This window comes from Nannospalax galili, unplaced genomic scaffold (genome assembly GCF_000622305.1).
Source record: "Nannospalax galili isolate Female #2095 unplaced genomic scaffold, S.galili_v1.0 scaffold660, whole genome shotgun sequence".
Taxonomy (NCBI): Eukaryota; Metazoa; Chordata; class Mammalia; order Rodentia; family Spalacidae; genus Nannospalax; species Nannospalax galili.
Genome location: NW_008349073.1, coordinates 3,941,055 through 3,958,970, shown reverse-complemented (window position 1 = coordinate 3,958,970; position 17,916 = coordinate 3,941,055). Strand labels below are relative to the sequence as shown.

General features: G+C 36.1%; 1 protein-coding gene across 1 annotated transcript in view; it reads right to left on the bottom strand.

Annotated features, from left to right (window-relative positions):
* Grm8 (glutamate metabotropic receptor 8) overlaps positions 1–17,916 on the bottom strand; it is a 905,007-nt gene that overhangs the window by 312,901 nt on the left and 574,190 nt on the right. The window contains exon 7 of the mRNA XM_029570028.1: positions 10,290–10,490. Within this exon, the coding sequence (XP_029425888.1) occupies positions 10,290–10,490 (201 nt within the window). The remainder of the gene's footprint in view (positions 1–10,289; positions 10,491–17,916) is intronic.

Below are 17,916 nucleotides of genomic sequence, written 5' to 3'. Positions count from 1 at the left end.
GAATGGATTAAGAAACAAAATCCATCTCTTTGCTGTCTGCAAGAAACCCATCTCACCCTAAGGACAGGCACTACCTTAAGGTAAAAGGATGAAAAAGAACATTCTAAGCATATGGCACTAAGAAACAAGCAGGGGTTGCAATTCTAATATCTGACAAAATGGACTTCAAAGTAAAACTAATCAGAAAAGACAGTAGTTGGGTCATCTTTGGAAACACCAAGAAATCAACTGTGCTTACATTCAGAGATGTACCCTAGCTCAGAAAAATGTTATTGAATAGGTTAATGCTGTTGTAATGAAATGCTTCTTTTAATTAAAATAAAAAAATAAAAATAAATAAAAAAAGTTTCACAACACGGGTGTACTTACCTACATGCAGGCAATACACGCATACACATAAAATAATAAAAATTGTTAGAAGTTTTTTTTTTTAAAGTATACAAAGACTGCAAAGCATTTCTATATCATCCTTCTAGGTAAAAGATGGAGCTGAGCCTTGGGATGGCTCATAGCGGAGCAAAGTGGTGTGAGAGGTAGAAGTCTAAGGTCCAGTAGTCAGAGGGTCATGCTATGTTATGCTGTGTGACAGCACATACAGCATAATGTTGGTGGTTTTAAAGTAAAAGCAGAAGAAAACTGGTTTTGCTTCCTTTTTTAAAAAAATGTCACCAAATACAGTTACTTCAAATAATGTCCTTAGAATATATTCTTAGAAGTAAGAAAATAAGGAGTTTATATGCACTAATCATCCAGGTATGGTAGTACAGACTTGTAATTCCAGCACTTGAGAGACTGAGACAAGAGGATATCCAGTTAAAGGTTATCGGGGCTACACAGCAAGTTCAAGGCAATCCTGGACTATATAGTGAGACCATAACTATAAAAATTTCAAGACATGTACTGACCAAATTACCTTTGAAAAAAGTCTTACCAATATCTCTTCTCATTTAAAATGTGGTTGAATACACAATCGCTTAACTTTTAATAATTACTATTATCCCAATAACAGTGGCAGGTAGGGGTTCCATCTGGTGGGATGGGTCCTAAATTCAATCAAAAAGTTGTTGGTTACTCCCATAATATTCATGCCACTAGTGTACCAAAGGACACATTTTTCTAAGGCAGTCATTATTATAGTTCACAGGGTTCACAACTGGATAAGACTGATGATTACTTTTCTCTTATGGTAACATGCTTAGCATCTCCCAGTATTATGAAACCAATCAGTAGGGTTGAATCTTCAAGGACAGGATCAGCTTGATTTCTCCATGTTCTATGACTCAGGTATGTAGTGTCTTCAGCAATAGGGTCTCACTGTCAAGCTCACTGTCATGAATCCTCACCTCTACCTGAGGAACTACTGACAACTGATTACTGGGAGAGGTAGAGTCAAATTTCTTTAAGGGTGTAAACACTGGTAGGCTGACCATCTTGCAGAGGATGGACCCACTGCAATTTGGGGAGGAAATTTGTCTCAATGGACTTAAAAAAATAAGAAAGAGGACACATAGTTGAATAGATGGGGAGGTGGGGATTGATCTGGTAAAAGTTGGAGAAGGGCTGAATGTGATCAAAATACATTCTATTAAATTCACAAAAATTATTATTTAAAATAATATTTAAAATTTTTTGTCAATTTGATAAGGGAAAACAGTCTCTCTTTGGTAACTGAACTTTCTTTTATTGAATTTCTGCAAGTTTTACATAATTTTAATTGTATTTAGATTCCCTCCCCACCTGCACCCATCTTATTACTCCCCACCCAATTGCATGTACTTTATTATGTATCTGAAGGCCTATAGAGTCAAATTTGTGTTCCCAATTGTCTTTCAGTGTGGATTCATCCACTAGAGCCTGGTAAGAGTCACACCCTCAAAAGAGACTGACTCTCCCACACAACCCTCTGTTTCCTGTAGTTTCTGGTGTAGTGTTTGAGTTTCTTACCCACTTTCCCCCGTGTGTGCTTGGATTTTGTCTGGTGTGAGCTTACATGGTACTTGTGCATGCTATTACCATTGCCATGAGTTTATGAGTACTTGGTCAGCTGTCTTGAAAACTCTGTTTCCTTGTGCTTTGCTACCACCTCTGGCTCTTACAATGTTTCCACTACCTCTTTTGCAATGATCCCTCTGCCTTCGGAGACAGAAGTTTGAGGCACGTGTCCAATTCAGGGATAATCACGTCACAGTCTCTTATTCTCTGCATGTCGTCCAGTGTGAGTTTCTGTGTTAATCACCATCTACTACATAAGAAAGCTTCTCTGGTGAGAGTTGAGAGATGAATTTATCTATGGGTATACCTATAAGTCAATAGGACTCACTTTAATAATATACATTTAGCAGAAGAATAGTATAATTATTAATGAGAGTTAAACTTTTCAAAAGTTATGGTAAAGATCCCTCAAATTAAGGTAAAGAATAAGAACAAATCATTCTGGAAGAACGCAAAGGAAAATAGCTTTAGATACTTAAGTGACAGTTGAATTTATTCTTATAATTGTTTTAATAGCTTTTGTATAATCTTCATCGCTATTATGAGATATAAAATGTATTTATCAAATCTGTAATCATTATGCCAAAAAATCTAAATTACTGTAATATTTTGCATATTAAAACTGTAACTTTAATTGTAAAAAAAAAAAAATTTAAATAAAAAAAAATGATGAAAAATAAACTACGGTGAGATACAAAAAAAAAGTTTATTAACATTTACAAGTTTTTTCAGTTAATCCCATTGGAAATGTCATAATTTATATCAAACTGTGTGTCTTTTTGATGTTTGAAATATTGATTCTTTTTTTATTTTTAATTTTTACAAAAAATTATTATTTCATACATGTATATAAGGTGCTTTGATCAAATCCATGCCCACTTCCTCCCCTCCAACATTCCCCTCTCTGAAGAGGTAACCCTAAAATCTTTTAAGTGTTAGATACAAGCTCCCAAAAACTTTTCACGTTTTTGGCCTTTGGAACAAAGTATGTTGCTAAGAGGCCCTAGGACATTTTTACTTTTAGCCGAGAAACTGGCTACATTTCTTTCGGGTCTTTTTACCTTAACTGCCTAGCCAATTCCTGCCTCTTATTCTTATCACACCATCCTCTGAAGGGTTACCCAGAAATATTGATTCTTTGATACAACTTGGTATATTCCCTTGCTTATTTTAGGTTTAAAAGTATCTTTTATTTTTTATTTCTTTTATATACTGTTTGGGTCCAACTCCTATTTCCTCCAATTCCTTCCTTATTCTTCACAACTTTCCCCTCCAAATTTCATATTCCTCTCTCTCTCTCTCTCTCTCTCTCTCTCTCTCTCTCTCTCCCTCCCTTCTCTTGTAATACCCACTGAGTCCATTTAGCACTGCCAATATGTGCATGGGTGTGGGACCATCTACTAGAGCATGGGTAGCCCCTCAGGACCTGAAGAAAGTGACTCCCCCACTTGCAAAAGCCATCACCTGGCAATAGTTCTTCAGATAGGGTGGGACTTCATGAGCCCATTTTTTAAAATGTATGCATTTAAATAGGATCAATTCTGTGTTTGTCTGTCTCTCTGCTTCGATGTGTCTCTGTATCTCTCTCTCTCTCTCTCTCTCTCTCTCTCTCTTTCTCTCCCCCCCCCGTTCTCTTCTTTTTGAACTGCATATAAATTAACTTTCATCTAATTGGGGGAAATTATCTCTATTTTTACTGTAAATAATAAAAAATTAATAAAATTACCTTCTCCACTGAACTCTAATGCTACCTTTATCACTGTATAAATTCCCAAATATACAGATATACACATGTGTAAAATTCTTTCTTTATCATAACCACTTTTCTGGCTATGTCAATCTGGTTCCATTAATCATATACCTATGCGATATGGGTTATATACTAGACTGATCGTTGTACTTGATATACCTTAGCATTTGCTTCAAAGCTAAATGTTTTTGGGAGTAATATCTTTAAAATAACTTTAGTTGTCTTTGCTCATTTGTTCTGACCATTAAATTGTAGAATATCATTTATCTAAAATTCCAGAAAGTATCTCTTTTCTATTTTCTTTTGTAGTTATACTAAGCTACAGTATGGATTAATTCAGAAAGTATTAAGATTTTTTAATAATTAGCTCTTCTGTTCTGCAGCAAGGAATGTCTCTCCATCTTCACAGATGTGCTGCTTTCCTCTCAAAGTCGCCTTCATACTGTGTAGGAAAGTTCTTAATGTTTTCATATTATTTCTTCGTTTGATTATCTTTCTAAAATAAATGTTTTATTTTTTAGATTTATTGTCTTCTGATCACATCATTTGAAACTAACCATCAGACATAGTGATAGTTTTCCCCTTTTATTTGTAATCTTTATTTTGTTTTATATTTTATTATATTGGCTTTAGTTTATAGAATATTCATGAGAGTGTTAATAGGTCTAATAAATCTCTTTAATAGAAATAACTATGAAAATACTGGTTACAAACTGAGAGAATTGTATTTTAGCATGTTAAAAATCTATCCCCTTTCTATTTGGTTTGTTTCTACTTATTACAGAAATAAAAGTTAAATTTTAATTCTGTATCTATATATAATATTATGAAATGTTAATCATATTTGACCTGTTAGCAAGATGGCAGAGCATTTTTAATATTAAGCCATATTTACATCAAAGTGTTCAGAGATTCATTATTATACTTTTGAAATTCTTGACTTATATCCTTGAAATCAGTATCTTTTTTAAGAAGAAAATGTTGGAAAATTCCATCTTTATGCCTGTCTCTTGCAAACAGTTCCATTTTATACTAGAAGGTTGAGCATTGCAATGGTTAGATAGCTACTCACTGTTCAGGTTAGGGGAGTGTCACACTTCAGCCATAGTATAAAGGCATGCACTACATAACTCCAATTTAATTCCTGTCTTTGGTTCTCACAGATCTGTGTGATTCTCAACAATGTCTTCCTCAGCCTAACAAAAGCTTGTCACCTAATGAACCAACCAGTTTCAGAGACCTAGGTATCACCCTCCCTCATTTTCATTTCCCAGCTTAGACTCAGATACATAAGAAAATACTGTAAACACCCCCTCATTTTCAAGCAGCACCTGTGATAACCAGTCCTATTCTGCTTGCCCCTGATAATCAATAATTTGGAACATATCTAACATCTGTTCCAAGTCTGCACAAAATTTAAGTCCTTCAAAAACATATATAATATATAAATATATAAACATATATAATTTATAAATATATATAAACATATATAAACATTGAATATAATATAATATAATATAATATAATATAATATAATATATAATGTAAGTCTCAACAGGTACTCTGACCAGGCTAGCTAAATGCCATATCTATGGTGCACCTGTGCTGCACTGTAGATCATGATCAGAGAAAACTCAGTGCAATAAGAATTGGGTAACAGAGACAAAGAACTGGTCTTTATTGTTTTAGAAGCAGCTATTTTCTTAAACACTTTCATAATTTTCTTATGAGTTTTCCAAACACATTTTCATAAATTCTTTCTGATCCCTGGAATTTGATCTAATGCTTTTTATTTATGTTAAATTTGTTTTTAAATATATTTTATTGAATTTTTGTAGATTTCATACAATATATCTTAACCGTATTTAGCCTCCCTTCCCTACCTGCACCCCCCATAACCTGCCCACAGGACTTCATGCATTTTGTCATATATGCTAAGGCCTATTGAGTCAAGTTTGTGTCCCCAGATGTCCCTCAGTGTGAGTTCATCCCCTGGAGCCTGTTCAGCCTCTCTAGCATCACTCCCTTAAAGATTAACTCTTCCTCACCCAGCAGTAATCAGCTCTCAATTGTTGTGGCCTCCTGCCCATTTCCCCTGTTCTATGATGGTTTTTGTCTGATTGAGTTTCCATGGGTTCTTTTGCAACAGGAAAAAAATCTTTGATTCTATACAAGTTGTAGATTATTAATGTTTTATTGTTTTCTTTAGTATGGAATTGACATAGTTCCTTAAATTTCAAAATATCTGAACTCCATTATTTTATTTTTTTCTTTTTTGTAGAAGCTAATATTTAAAAAATTTTGAGAAAGTGAATTTTGTTTAAATAGTAGCAATAAAAGTAATCCTAAAAGCACTCTTTCCCCTGGCTTCCCAGGTAGAGAGGAGAGAAAACAACTTGTATGGAAAATACAAGCAGTTCCACTGATGCCACAATTCAGAAGGTGCTCATGATACAAATTCAGAAGTGAGCTTTCTAGCAATGGGGAAAAAATGTCTGATTAAAATCAATAAAACTACCATTGTAGTGTATGCCTTTGATGTTAATAGTGATTTTTAGTTTATTTGATTATACAATTCGTTTTAAAATAGCTATTTGTAATAGAACTATTCTGGGTTGAAATATCAATTGTTCATCATTCTAAATTCTAGTATGTTCTTTCCATGCTCGATTTTAAAATACACTGGAAAAAGTATGATCTTTAAACGCAGTATCTTTAAACTGTTGCTTAAGTAGGTATACCGCACCCTTGGTTACAATCTCAGCACGAATGAATTTTATACCAACATACTGTTGAATTCAGCTGCTTGGGCTGCTTCAGTATCCGCTCTTATAAAGTAGCAGAGGGGTTGGAGAGATGGCTCAGTGGTTAAGAATCCTGGCTGCTCTTGCAGAGGATGTGAGTTTGGTTCCCAACACCCATGTGGTAGCTAACAATGTGTATAACTCCAGCTCCAGGGGAATCTAATGCCCTCTTCTGACCTCTGTGAGCATTGCACAACATGGGTGCTCCTACCTACACACAGGCAAAATGCTCATACACATAAAATAAGAAATAATACAAAATAAAGTAGCAGTCTTCCTCCAAACCAATTCACAAACTTAAAGTGTTCCCAAAACAAAACAAAAAACCTCAAAGTATTTTCTGTTATCAATGTAAGAAAGAGTTTGGCAGAGTTTTGTACAAACAAATTTCTCTTTAATGAAGCCCTTATCCAATATTTGAATGGTCACTACTGAACACTTTAATTCAATGGGAAAATTTAGGAGGGTCATTTTTGTAATTACTTCAAAGAACATTTTGTAGCTCACTGATCCTGATAGTAAATCTGTAAGGCCGTACTGTTCAGAATTAGCAGTTGTCCTGTAAAGCTCATTTTCTAAAAACAATCTTGAACAGTATTTCTATATTCCCAGAACATATTTTAATATGTTACCAAGTAGTATAAGCAGCTCTGGTGCTGACTGAGTACATCTTGGCTTTAGATTAAAAACTGTCCTGAAGAATACTTGGTGTGGCCCATGGCACCTATCACACCTCCAGTCTTGGCCTGTCTTTCCCATTAAGCGAGAGTATCAAACATCACCAATACAACCCACTCAAGGAAACTTCAATTAAGAACCCAAAACAGCAGATTACTAAGTTCCAAATAGAGAACACAAATTCCAAACATCTACTTATAGCTTGTGAAATCTCTGCAAACAGTAATGAGACTGAGTGTGTGGATAGGAAATGTGCTCCATACAGCCACCGAAACCCTTTAAAGAACTTCTAAGGTCAGCAAGCAGAATTAAGGGAAGTAGACTGGTCTCCCTTACACCAATCTCTCAACCTAGAACTTCTTATTTTAATGACTGAAACATATGGTTTGTGAGTATAATGATTTAGAAGACAAAGTTGTAGAAACAGAGGATAATGCAAACTTTCTCCATTTATTTTTCACAAAGTATGGAACATCCCCATATTATGAGAGAGCAAAAGAAAGATTATCCCCATCCTTGAAAACACCTTTCATGAAATACACAATTGTCTTTCTTAGCTTTAACTGTAGGTATACAAAACAGATAAAATGGCTTAAGCTCTTGTTAAGAATCTTATTAAATAGGATTCTCATTTGGCTGCTGCCAGAGACCCATAGGGTACCTTTCTTTAAGGAATAATGTCCAAGAGTATTTATTCTCTCTTAAAGATATGTATAATTGTTCCTATCTCACAGTTTCCACTGCAGATCTGTGTAAGATGTGACTATATGCAAAGTGCATAACCCAGTCCTTCATTTTGATTTTAAATCTGTCTTCTTCCCTTAATACTCCGGTGTTGCACTTATATTTGAATAGTCCTATATGCCATTTAGAAATCAAGAGCAGGTAAGCTATTGATAGTGCAAGAAGATTAATAGGCAATCCAATACTGAAAATTTTAAAAGTATATCCTGAAAATTATGGAAAATGAAGAGAATTATTTAACCATGACTACTTGCATATATATGTCTCTCACCTTATATCATCAACAAACAAGTCTAAATCCTCACAAAATACATTGCCAAGGAGCTTAGAGAAATTTCTTTCATGTTTACACACTAAAATTCATTTATTTCCTGTGACCCTCTCTGAACATTGTATCAGACACTGTCCTATTGGGGTTCAATAGGTTCCTCTTGCATTCTAAATAAACAAACCTTTTGACTGCCTACAAGACTTCACCTAGTCTATACAGCTCTGTTTATTACTTCACCATGTCTTAAGCCCCTAGCCTCTTCAGATTTTACCTGTCCCTTGTCTCTAGACTGAAGTTCTCCTATATAAACTCTAATTATAGGGCATCTCCCCATTTTAGTATCCATTGTATTGTATATCATTAGTTTGGTGTGTTTATTTGCTTAACATATGTTTCTGATAGATTCAAAATGCTCTGAGTGCTCTGTTTCACAGGTAATACATCTTTAGCACTGTCATAAGGCTAAACAGTCTATGCCTAATAAATACTCCTTGGCTAAATTACAATTATGTTTACTTCTCTGTCCATAGTGAGTTTAAAAAAAAAGAATATTTGGAAGAAATCAGTCAGAAGAGCAAGCATAAGAAAGAGCAATATATAGAAGTGAGTAAACCTGCAAAAAGTGGACAGAGCTCGGGGATCATTGGAGCCCAGAGGCAAATTGTCTTAATAGCCATTAGACATTAAGGCATTCTCTAATAGTCCATAATGGCATCATTATATTGGAAGTTAGTATAATAATTGAAGCCATCAGGAAGGGTTAGGTTTTGATGTATGGTTAAGATAAAAAGTGAAATTAGTAATTCACCTTTAAATTGCTTTCATTGAGTGTTTCTTTAAAATATTTCCCTCTTGGAAGGTGAGCTTTAGCTTTTGAGCAAATCTGCTCATTTGCATTCTTCTGCCCACTTCCTAACACTGTTGAATAAATGAAGTGTTCCCCAACCTCACATTAGAGTAAATAACTTTACATTGCAACAATCAGCTTTTGTTCAATTTTATGACTGCATAAAGATTATTTTCAAACTCCCCTTAGTGTTTATATTAACAAAAGAATTAATGCTATGAAATGATTCTCAAGAATTCTGCTAGAGAACAGGATACTCTGTATTGAACGCAAACCAAATTCTTCCTTATGTTGCCCGCACAAAGCAAAAGAAGTTTCCACTTGAATTCTACATTGAAGATGACCTTGGCTGCTTTGAGAAAGGCTGGAAGCTGAGGTCACCAGAGTGTATTGTGATAGGCAGTATGGCACTGTGCATGGCTCAGAGGCATGTCCATTGTGTGGATTACAGCCAAGCCAAAAAATTAGACAGCTCAGAGCAGTCTATCATTTCATTTGAAAATAATGGTCACAGTCATGGGCAGCAGCCATTACAACCTGCATGAAAGGACAGCAGCATTCAATAATTCCATCACTTCAAACAGGCTGCTCAGCTACTCTCCAGCCAAATACCACAAACACAGCATGTTCTGTACAGGGTTCTTGTCACAGTCACAAAAAGCAGTATTTCTGCTTCTATAGTAAGAATGTCACATTATACTGTATCACATTCAGTTCTTTGTTAAATCACTGAAGAAAACAGAAGGAAAAAGGCACAAAAACACAACACCCTTAAAGTGTTTTTATACATTAACTCCATCCATTTTCCTCATCAATTTAGTATTTAAAAAATTTAACATCAGTTTCCAAATGAATGTCTACAAGATCTTCCCTAATAATGGCACAAAGCATTTTTAAATAAATCTAATCTGTTGTCAGTGGTTCTGAATGAGCCTTCTAAAATGCTTCTGAAATAGCAATATTTGAGTAGATTATTTTGATTGATAGAAGCTTATTTTTAACTTTTGCTTCTTTCAGGAGCAGATTAATGAAAGTACAAAAATATGTTTGATACTGAAAAGCAGGTGGAAAACTTCACACTTCTGAGTAAAAAGTAGTGCCTCTCATCCTTTGATTTCCACTTTGCCTGAATATCTTCTTTTAGATAGAGGGTGTGAAGCCTCTGTCACTTAAAGTAGAGTGAAAAAAGAATTTCTAACTTACCATTAAAATTCACAGCCCTGATGTAACCCAGTAGTTCTTTCCCATCAATGGTACCCATTCTTGGGCAAAGGCCAATGTATCCAGGGCAGAGTTCTTTGTGCATGTTGTGCAGGGCATAAGCCATGGAATATACAGCATCAATGACAAACTGGACCTTTCCCTCTTGTTCATAAGATGAATCCCGTGCAATTCTCTCCAAACCTGCAAGACAAAGGAAAACCATCAGTTGACATTGCTAGATATCAAAAAAGATTAACATGGCAATTTCCATTCTTTGAGTCACAGGTAACAAGACACAACTATTTGATTATTTACCCCTGGTTACTTTTCTCCTATCCTTACAGAGTCAGGATTTTATACTTGATATTGAATGTTTTATTTGGAAAGAGCGGAAACTACTCACAATAAAAAGATTCAGACTAAATAAGAGAAATAACATAGGACCATTGTCTTTATTTTTACCTTATTGAGTCCCATTTCATTTTACTTTCTAGTAATTACATAACATTTTGGTAATGTTATGATCTTTTAAGGAAAGTTTCATTCTTTTCATCCACTTCAGCTCCAAGAGCTTCATTTAATTAGTGGCCCAAAGTAAGGTCTCTACCAAACTCATATCTGTTCTTGTTTTGAATGTGCAGGATCTGGAAGTAATTGTATCACTATTATATGATAATGTTTGCTTCAGTGACTCTGGGTATCTTTAAAAATATCATTCAATGTATTTTGTCTTTGAACTCAATTTTCTATTTTAACTTTCTATTCAAAAATGTAACTCGAAATGAATGTCAGTGAGTATAATTGTGTTCAGGTTTAAGCATATGTAGAGCTGATAAGTTGCCAACCTTTAGGTGGGTATTTATCATTTAATATGAGATAGAAGCAAAGAGTTTTTAATATAAAACCAACTTAGACACCAGCTTTAATGTAAATTTCTGATTTTGAAACTGAGGAAACTGGAATTTGTGATGTTGTTAGGCAGGAAGAGAACATAGAACATGCTTCCGAAAAGTCTTCAGTTTCACAGGCCACAATCTCAATGTTCTCTCCTTTTGTAGGAAAACACACACAGGCACACACACACACACACACACACACACATACACACACACAACTTTGTGAATGGCAAGAGCTCGAAGCATGTAAAAGCTGCAGAAAGAACATGACAGGCCTACCAAGAGGTCAGCCATCACTTTCACCTCCTCCCAAAACGTACACATCCGTCATTTGAGGAAAGGAGAAAGTTCTTCAACTTTCTCATGGACCTCAGTTATTAATAATAAATAATCTTTAAATCTAGCAAATACTAATTTTCTAACATTAATGTATATGTCATCTAAATTTAGTGAATGAAATTTAAATGATTATTTCACATCTAGGCATCTCCACTCTGATAAAGCAAGTTAGCTTTATTTGATTTTCTTCTGGTGATCATTGAACATTTTTCCTCTGTTTTCAGTCACTTGTAACACTTGGTTCCTTTAAATGCTATTGCTTGGTGTTCTGATCCCCAGAGTCTGTCAGGATGCTGAATTCTGTACCTCCTCAGACATCAATTTTCTCATTTTTCTTATGTCTCAAATGCCCATTTTCCAAACCTAAGTCTCTTTTCTCCCAACCTCAGAATCGACTCATTCTCAACATAGCTTGCATTACTTCTATGGTCTACACACATTGGAATTCAAAATGTAGGGTATAGACTTCAAAACAATAGATCAACTTATAGCAATACATTTATTTGGAAAAAAAAATGCCTTTTGGAAAATAAGGATTTTTTTATGCCTTTTTTGTGACTTCATTGCCACACTCACACCTACGATTGCCTGTTTTTTTTTGTTTTTGTTTTTTTTTTCTCTAGAGACAATCTGTATCCAAGTCACACTTGATGTCTACAATCAGGTTCCCATCATAGGGAACTGAGCCATATTTTCCTCAAACCTTCTTTCAAGGATACTGCAGGTTTGGAAGCATAAAGAGGAAAACAAGGTCAGTTCTCACAGAGCACCTTCAGGGTGCCAGAGGATAAACTGTCCATCTCAGCCTACCCTGGAAGCATGATCTAAGCCACAGATCATGCAGATATGGAACCATCTCCTCCTATCTCTGTGCCCTTTGTTTCTTGAGTAGTAGGACAGCAGTGGTGAGGCCAGAATTTCATCATGCTACCTTCAACTCTATCCACAAAATAAACATTTGTAAATAAATATTCAAGAAAGACTTCGACAATTGAAATATTCAGTTATTTCTTCATAGATACTTAACTGTTTACCAGCTACTCTGGTTAGTTCAGAACAGAGGATTTTTTTTCCCCTCAGGACATAAAAAAAGGTCAGAGCAGTCCTAGAAAAGCCATGATGTTTGCTAAGGAAACAAAAGAGGCAAATGACATCGAAATGACTACATTTCAATGAAATAACTACTTTCAAGACTGATGGTTACCCTGTGTTCCATTGACTTTGCTTCACTGAACTTTATGGCTGAAAATGAAGTTTAGGAGACACAAAGCAGTTCTTCCCATATTCCCATGCTCACTCATCTTTTTAAGTACAGATTCCTCAGTCCCACCCTTGAGTTGCTGGGTTGGAATCTCTTGACATGGGGACATCAAGAATCAGTCCTTTCAAAAATTGCTGCAGAAACCATAATTCAGCCAAACTAGCCTAGGGATTCTCTTTTAGAAACCACTGCTCTCTAGAGTCCTGATATTAAAAATATAAGTATAGACTGACTCTGAGAATTTTATGGTATTGTAGTGTCAAAAATAACTCTTTCATGGGATTTGTAACTAGAAGAAAACCTAACGAATTCCTCTCTGTTGCCCATCAAATGAAGACTTAAAGGGCAAACAGTCATCATCAGCATCCCTGGGAAAGTTTTTCCAGATCAGCAATAGATACCGGTATGAGAGATGTTCAAGCCTGTCATAGAACACAGGGTAGTAGTTACATAACATTCACATATGTTTTTAAAACATGTCTAGATTACTTGTAATTCCTAATGCAAGGCAAAAATGCATAAAATTATACTGCAGTATATAAGGAATAAAGCCAAGGAAAACAGGTCAGGCATAGTCTATACAGACGCACTTTTAAAAAATGTTTTTGATTCACAGTTGGTTCAATCTTCATTTGTAAAACATGCAAATAAGGTAGGATAATTGAATAATTCTCTCTAACATAAATTTCAAAACTTCTACTATGTCCTTAGACACATAGGGAGGCCTGGAGCTGATTTCTAGTAGCAGCCAGAAAGACGTGAAATAAGAATGTGTGAAAAAGAAAGTATGAGGAATGAAACATTTCCCTCTTGAGAGGAAGGAAACAGAAAGGAGGAAAGGGGTAGGAAAAGGAGAAACAGGAAAGGGAGCACAGAGGGAAAGTCTGAAACCCAAGATGCAAAAACAGCAGAGGGGAATTTTTAAACAAGGATATGTCATCTTCCAGCTCAAGCTGTCTATATTGCTGCTTATCAAATCTCTCTACTGCATACACCATCCTCCTCCTCCTCCTTCTCTTCCTCCTCCTTTTCCTCTTCCTGCTCCTCCCCTTTCCTACTCCTCCTTCTCCTCCTCCTCCTCTTTCTCCTCCTCCTGATCTCCTTCTTCTTCTTCTTCTTCTTCTTCTTCTTCTTCCTCCTCCTCCTTCTCGTCCTCCTCTTTTTCCTCCTCCTCTTCTTCCTTCTCCTCTTCCTCCTCCTCCTCTTCTTCCTCCTCCTCCTCCTCCTCTTCTTCTTCCTCCTCCTTCTCTTCAAACCCTTCTTCTTCTGTGAATTTTCTAATTTCTTTATCTGACTTCTTTCTTTGTAAACTTTAAAGAATAGGAGAAAAAGAATGATTCCCATGTTCTATAACTTCAGGTGATGGGTGGACAGCAAGCATAGAACTTGAAGGAAAAAAAAATACCCAAGTTATTTCAAAGAAATTAGTGGCCATGACATGAAAACATTCAGGAATTTGGAAATTTTCCATCAAGGAACACATGTCAAGTCTTAGACATATATGGATATTTTATACTTTTTTTATTTTATGTGTATGAGTGTATTGCATGAATGTGAGTGCACCCATGTCTTGCAATGACACGGAGGTCAGAAGAGGACTTCAGATTTCCCTGGAACTGGAGTTAAGGACAGTTTGTAGCCACCATGTAGGTGCTGGGAATCGAACCCAGGTCCTCTGCAAGAGCAGCCTGTGCTTTTAACCACTGAGCCATCTCTCCAGTCCCATTTTACAGTTTTTAATTAGTTGTTATGTGTAATGGTGCATGCCTGTAATCCCAGCACTCAAGAGGCTAAAGCAGAATGATTGAAAGTTCAGGATTAGCATAGTGAGACCCTGTCTCAAATATGTAAACAGGACCTGAGGAGATAGTTCAACTGGTAAATGCTTGCTACCCAAGCAGGAGTAAATTAGTTTGGATCCACAGCACCCAAGGAAACCATCAGGTGCAGTGACATACCCAAATAATACTAGAGCTCACCAGCCATCCATCCTAGACAGCAGGGTGAACTCCAGGTTCTGTGAGAGACTGTCTCAAAAATAAAGGTGGAGAGGCACTGGAGAGATGACTCAGTGGTTAAGAGCACTGGCTGCTTTTGCAGAAGACCTGGGTTTGAATCCCAGCACCTACACGGCAGTTAACAACCATCTATAACTCCAGTTCCAAGGAATTCAACACCCTCTTCTACCCTCCATGGGCATTGCATGACATGGGTACAGTTGCATACATGCACACAATACATGAATACCCATAAAATAAAAATAAGGCATAGAGAATTTTTAAAAATTAAGGTGACTAGCGATTGTGCAGGACACCCAATGACCTATGGCCTCCACATGCACATGAACACCCATGCATGCACACCTATATATTAATGCATGTGCATACACATATATGCATACAAACATAAATATATGCACAAACACAAAAGTGAACAAATGCATTTATAATAAAATAATATCCCAAAATATTTTCAAATAATACATTGTAATTTATTTTTAATGTTACTGCAATCTCCCTGTTGGTTTATAAAAGATATTCTGCTTTCCCTGTTTAATAAGTAGGACAGATCTATACACACTTTTCTGACAAACTGAAATAGAAGAACTCAGATATAATACACATGCTTTTCCTTGACTGTTGTTTAAAAATGATTCAATTTCATATATAATGGATTCCTATTCACTGTTAACAACCAATTCATATTATTAAAGAGAATTATTTGAATTTTCACTATTCCAACTATTTATTTCCTTAGCTAGTAGTAAGATTCAATTTGTTTGAGTGAAGAGTAATGATATCCAAGCTTTCACAGCTTTCCTTTTTTTGGTTTCAGGATTTATTTATTTATTTATTTATTGAGCAATTGTGGGTTTAATAGAGGGTCTCCTACACAGCCCAAGCTTGTTTCAAATGCATTATTCCCTTATCTCAGCCTCCCAAGTACTGGGATTACAGTTGAACACCACTGCTGACCCTTGCTACCTTTTGAAGTAAAAGTTCGGAAACCTTTAATCCAGTGACTGACATCCTCTTGTGAATAAGCAGGTGCCGTGAAGCATTTTCCTTTAATTGGCATAAGCTTATGTCCACAACAGAAAGACTGAACCATGTTTCACAGGATTTACAAAGAGATAGCTTATTTCTTCTCAGACTGATTAGAGGGTGTATGTTTTCTCTGAGAACACATGTACCTCATAGTAACACTTGAGATCATAGAACAGCTATGGTTGGCTCTGTCCTTCCCATATCAGCTTCTCTCATTCATCTAAAGAGGAGTTTGGGAAGCTGACAGTGACTTGTGAACTTAATTAGCTATAAATTTTCATTATGCTATAGTTTCTGAAGTTAGCATTAATGTATTGCTGTAAGTGCTAAATATTGTCAAAGACTGTCAGCCATCCACTTAAAATGTCCCTGTAAAGCTGTGATGTGTTTTTAGTACATAGCTTAAAATTAACAACATATAGCAGCAAAGAGTTTACATGCTGGAGGTGAAGGCAGTCTCATAAATTTTACAGCAAGATTGTTTGATGCTTTCATTTATGATATCTCAAACTGCTACCTCTATACCATGTTTCTGGAAAGCAGTAAATGTGCATGAGCCCAAGAGCTACTACATGGGACTTAAGGTATTTCATACTCCATGGTAAAACTTCTTGGTGTTTATTGAGTCTTAATAAAAAGAAAAATCAGCTCAAATTTGAAAATCATTGTGTTTGTTAAAACATTAAGTTCTGGGCTAGAAAGATGGCTCAGCAGTTAAGAGCACCGGCTACTCTCGCAGAGGACCCAGGTTCAGTTCCCAGCACCCACATAGTGCCTAATGACTGTCCATAAATCCAGTTACAGGGATCAGACCTCCTCGTCTATCTTCCGCAAGCACTTGCATGATATGGGTGAACTTACATACATGCAGACATACCATTCATACACATAAAATAAAAGTAATTTTAAAAAGCTTGTTCCTAAGAACTCAATAGGAATTTAAAGCTCTGTGGGGACACATTATTGTTGTGTAGGTTTGCTTTCTAAGAATTTCCCGCTTTGCAGGATAAAGTTCAGTTTTCTAAACTGGAATGTCAGCAGGTTGTGTTTATTTTCCTGAAATAGGCATTCAAAGCTTTAATATTAATGTAGTGATGATGCAGTAAACAATGTTCAATTGAAGGCAAGTAGGTACAATAAATGAGGGGGGGTCCTGAGGGGGGTGTCTACCATTTGTTTACCCTCAGGAAACCAAACATCCAGTTGGTTGCGTTTTTCAAATTATTGTCCTTATTTGGGATAGCAATCGTCTCAGACTCTAAATTTATATATTAAAAATTTATTTCTTTCCTTAAATTCCTCCCTGATGTTTTCTTAAGTATGCAGCAAGTATTTTTAAAAATTAAATCATTTCTCCTGAGTTGCTGCGGAGAGAATGGTAACAGGAAAGAAGAAAGTTGGTGAGCCTGCTATGAACAAATGCATCAAGGAGCAAAATTATGTCACTCAATTCCACAAGAGTTCCACAGCCCTCACCAGAGCTAACCAGGAATGACCGCCATGCTTCATATGTGCTTTCCCAACACTGTACATACACACAGTAATCACAGAGTACAATGACTTCTACATCAGTTAGAACAAGAGCTATACTGTGCTCTGAAGGACAAGCACAGATCATCCTTTACTGGATGTGCACTGATTTGAGTTCAAAAGAGGGGGCAGAAAGGTTGTAAGAGCCAGGGTTGGTCCATGAACATAGGGGAGCAAAGGCTTTCAGGACACTGGAAACTTGCACATACAAACTTATGGCAATGGTGGCACTGAGCACAGGACCCATACCAACTCAATCAGACAAGAGCCCGGAGTGGAGTGAGGGAAATTGATGGCAGATTGGGCCTAGTCTGGGAACTATTAGAGACTGATCACTATGGAGTGAGAGAGAGTAGGCCATACCAAGGACCTCTAAATAGGCTGATTAGATTCCAGAGAATAAATTTGCACTGAAGGCTATCTGGGTACAAATTCTTGACTGGATAGATTTAGCATGTATAGCAGAATACATGAGGTCCAGTGAGGGGTGGGGATAGGGAGCATGGATGGAGGAGGTGGTCTAAATTTGACCAAAATTGTTGTATGAAATGTAC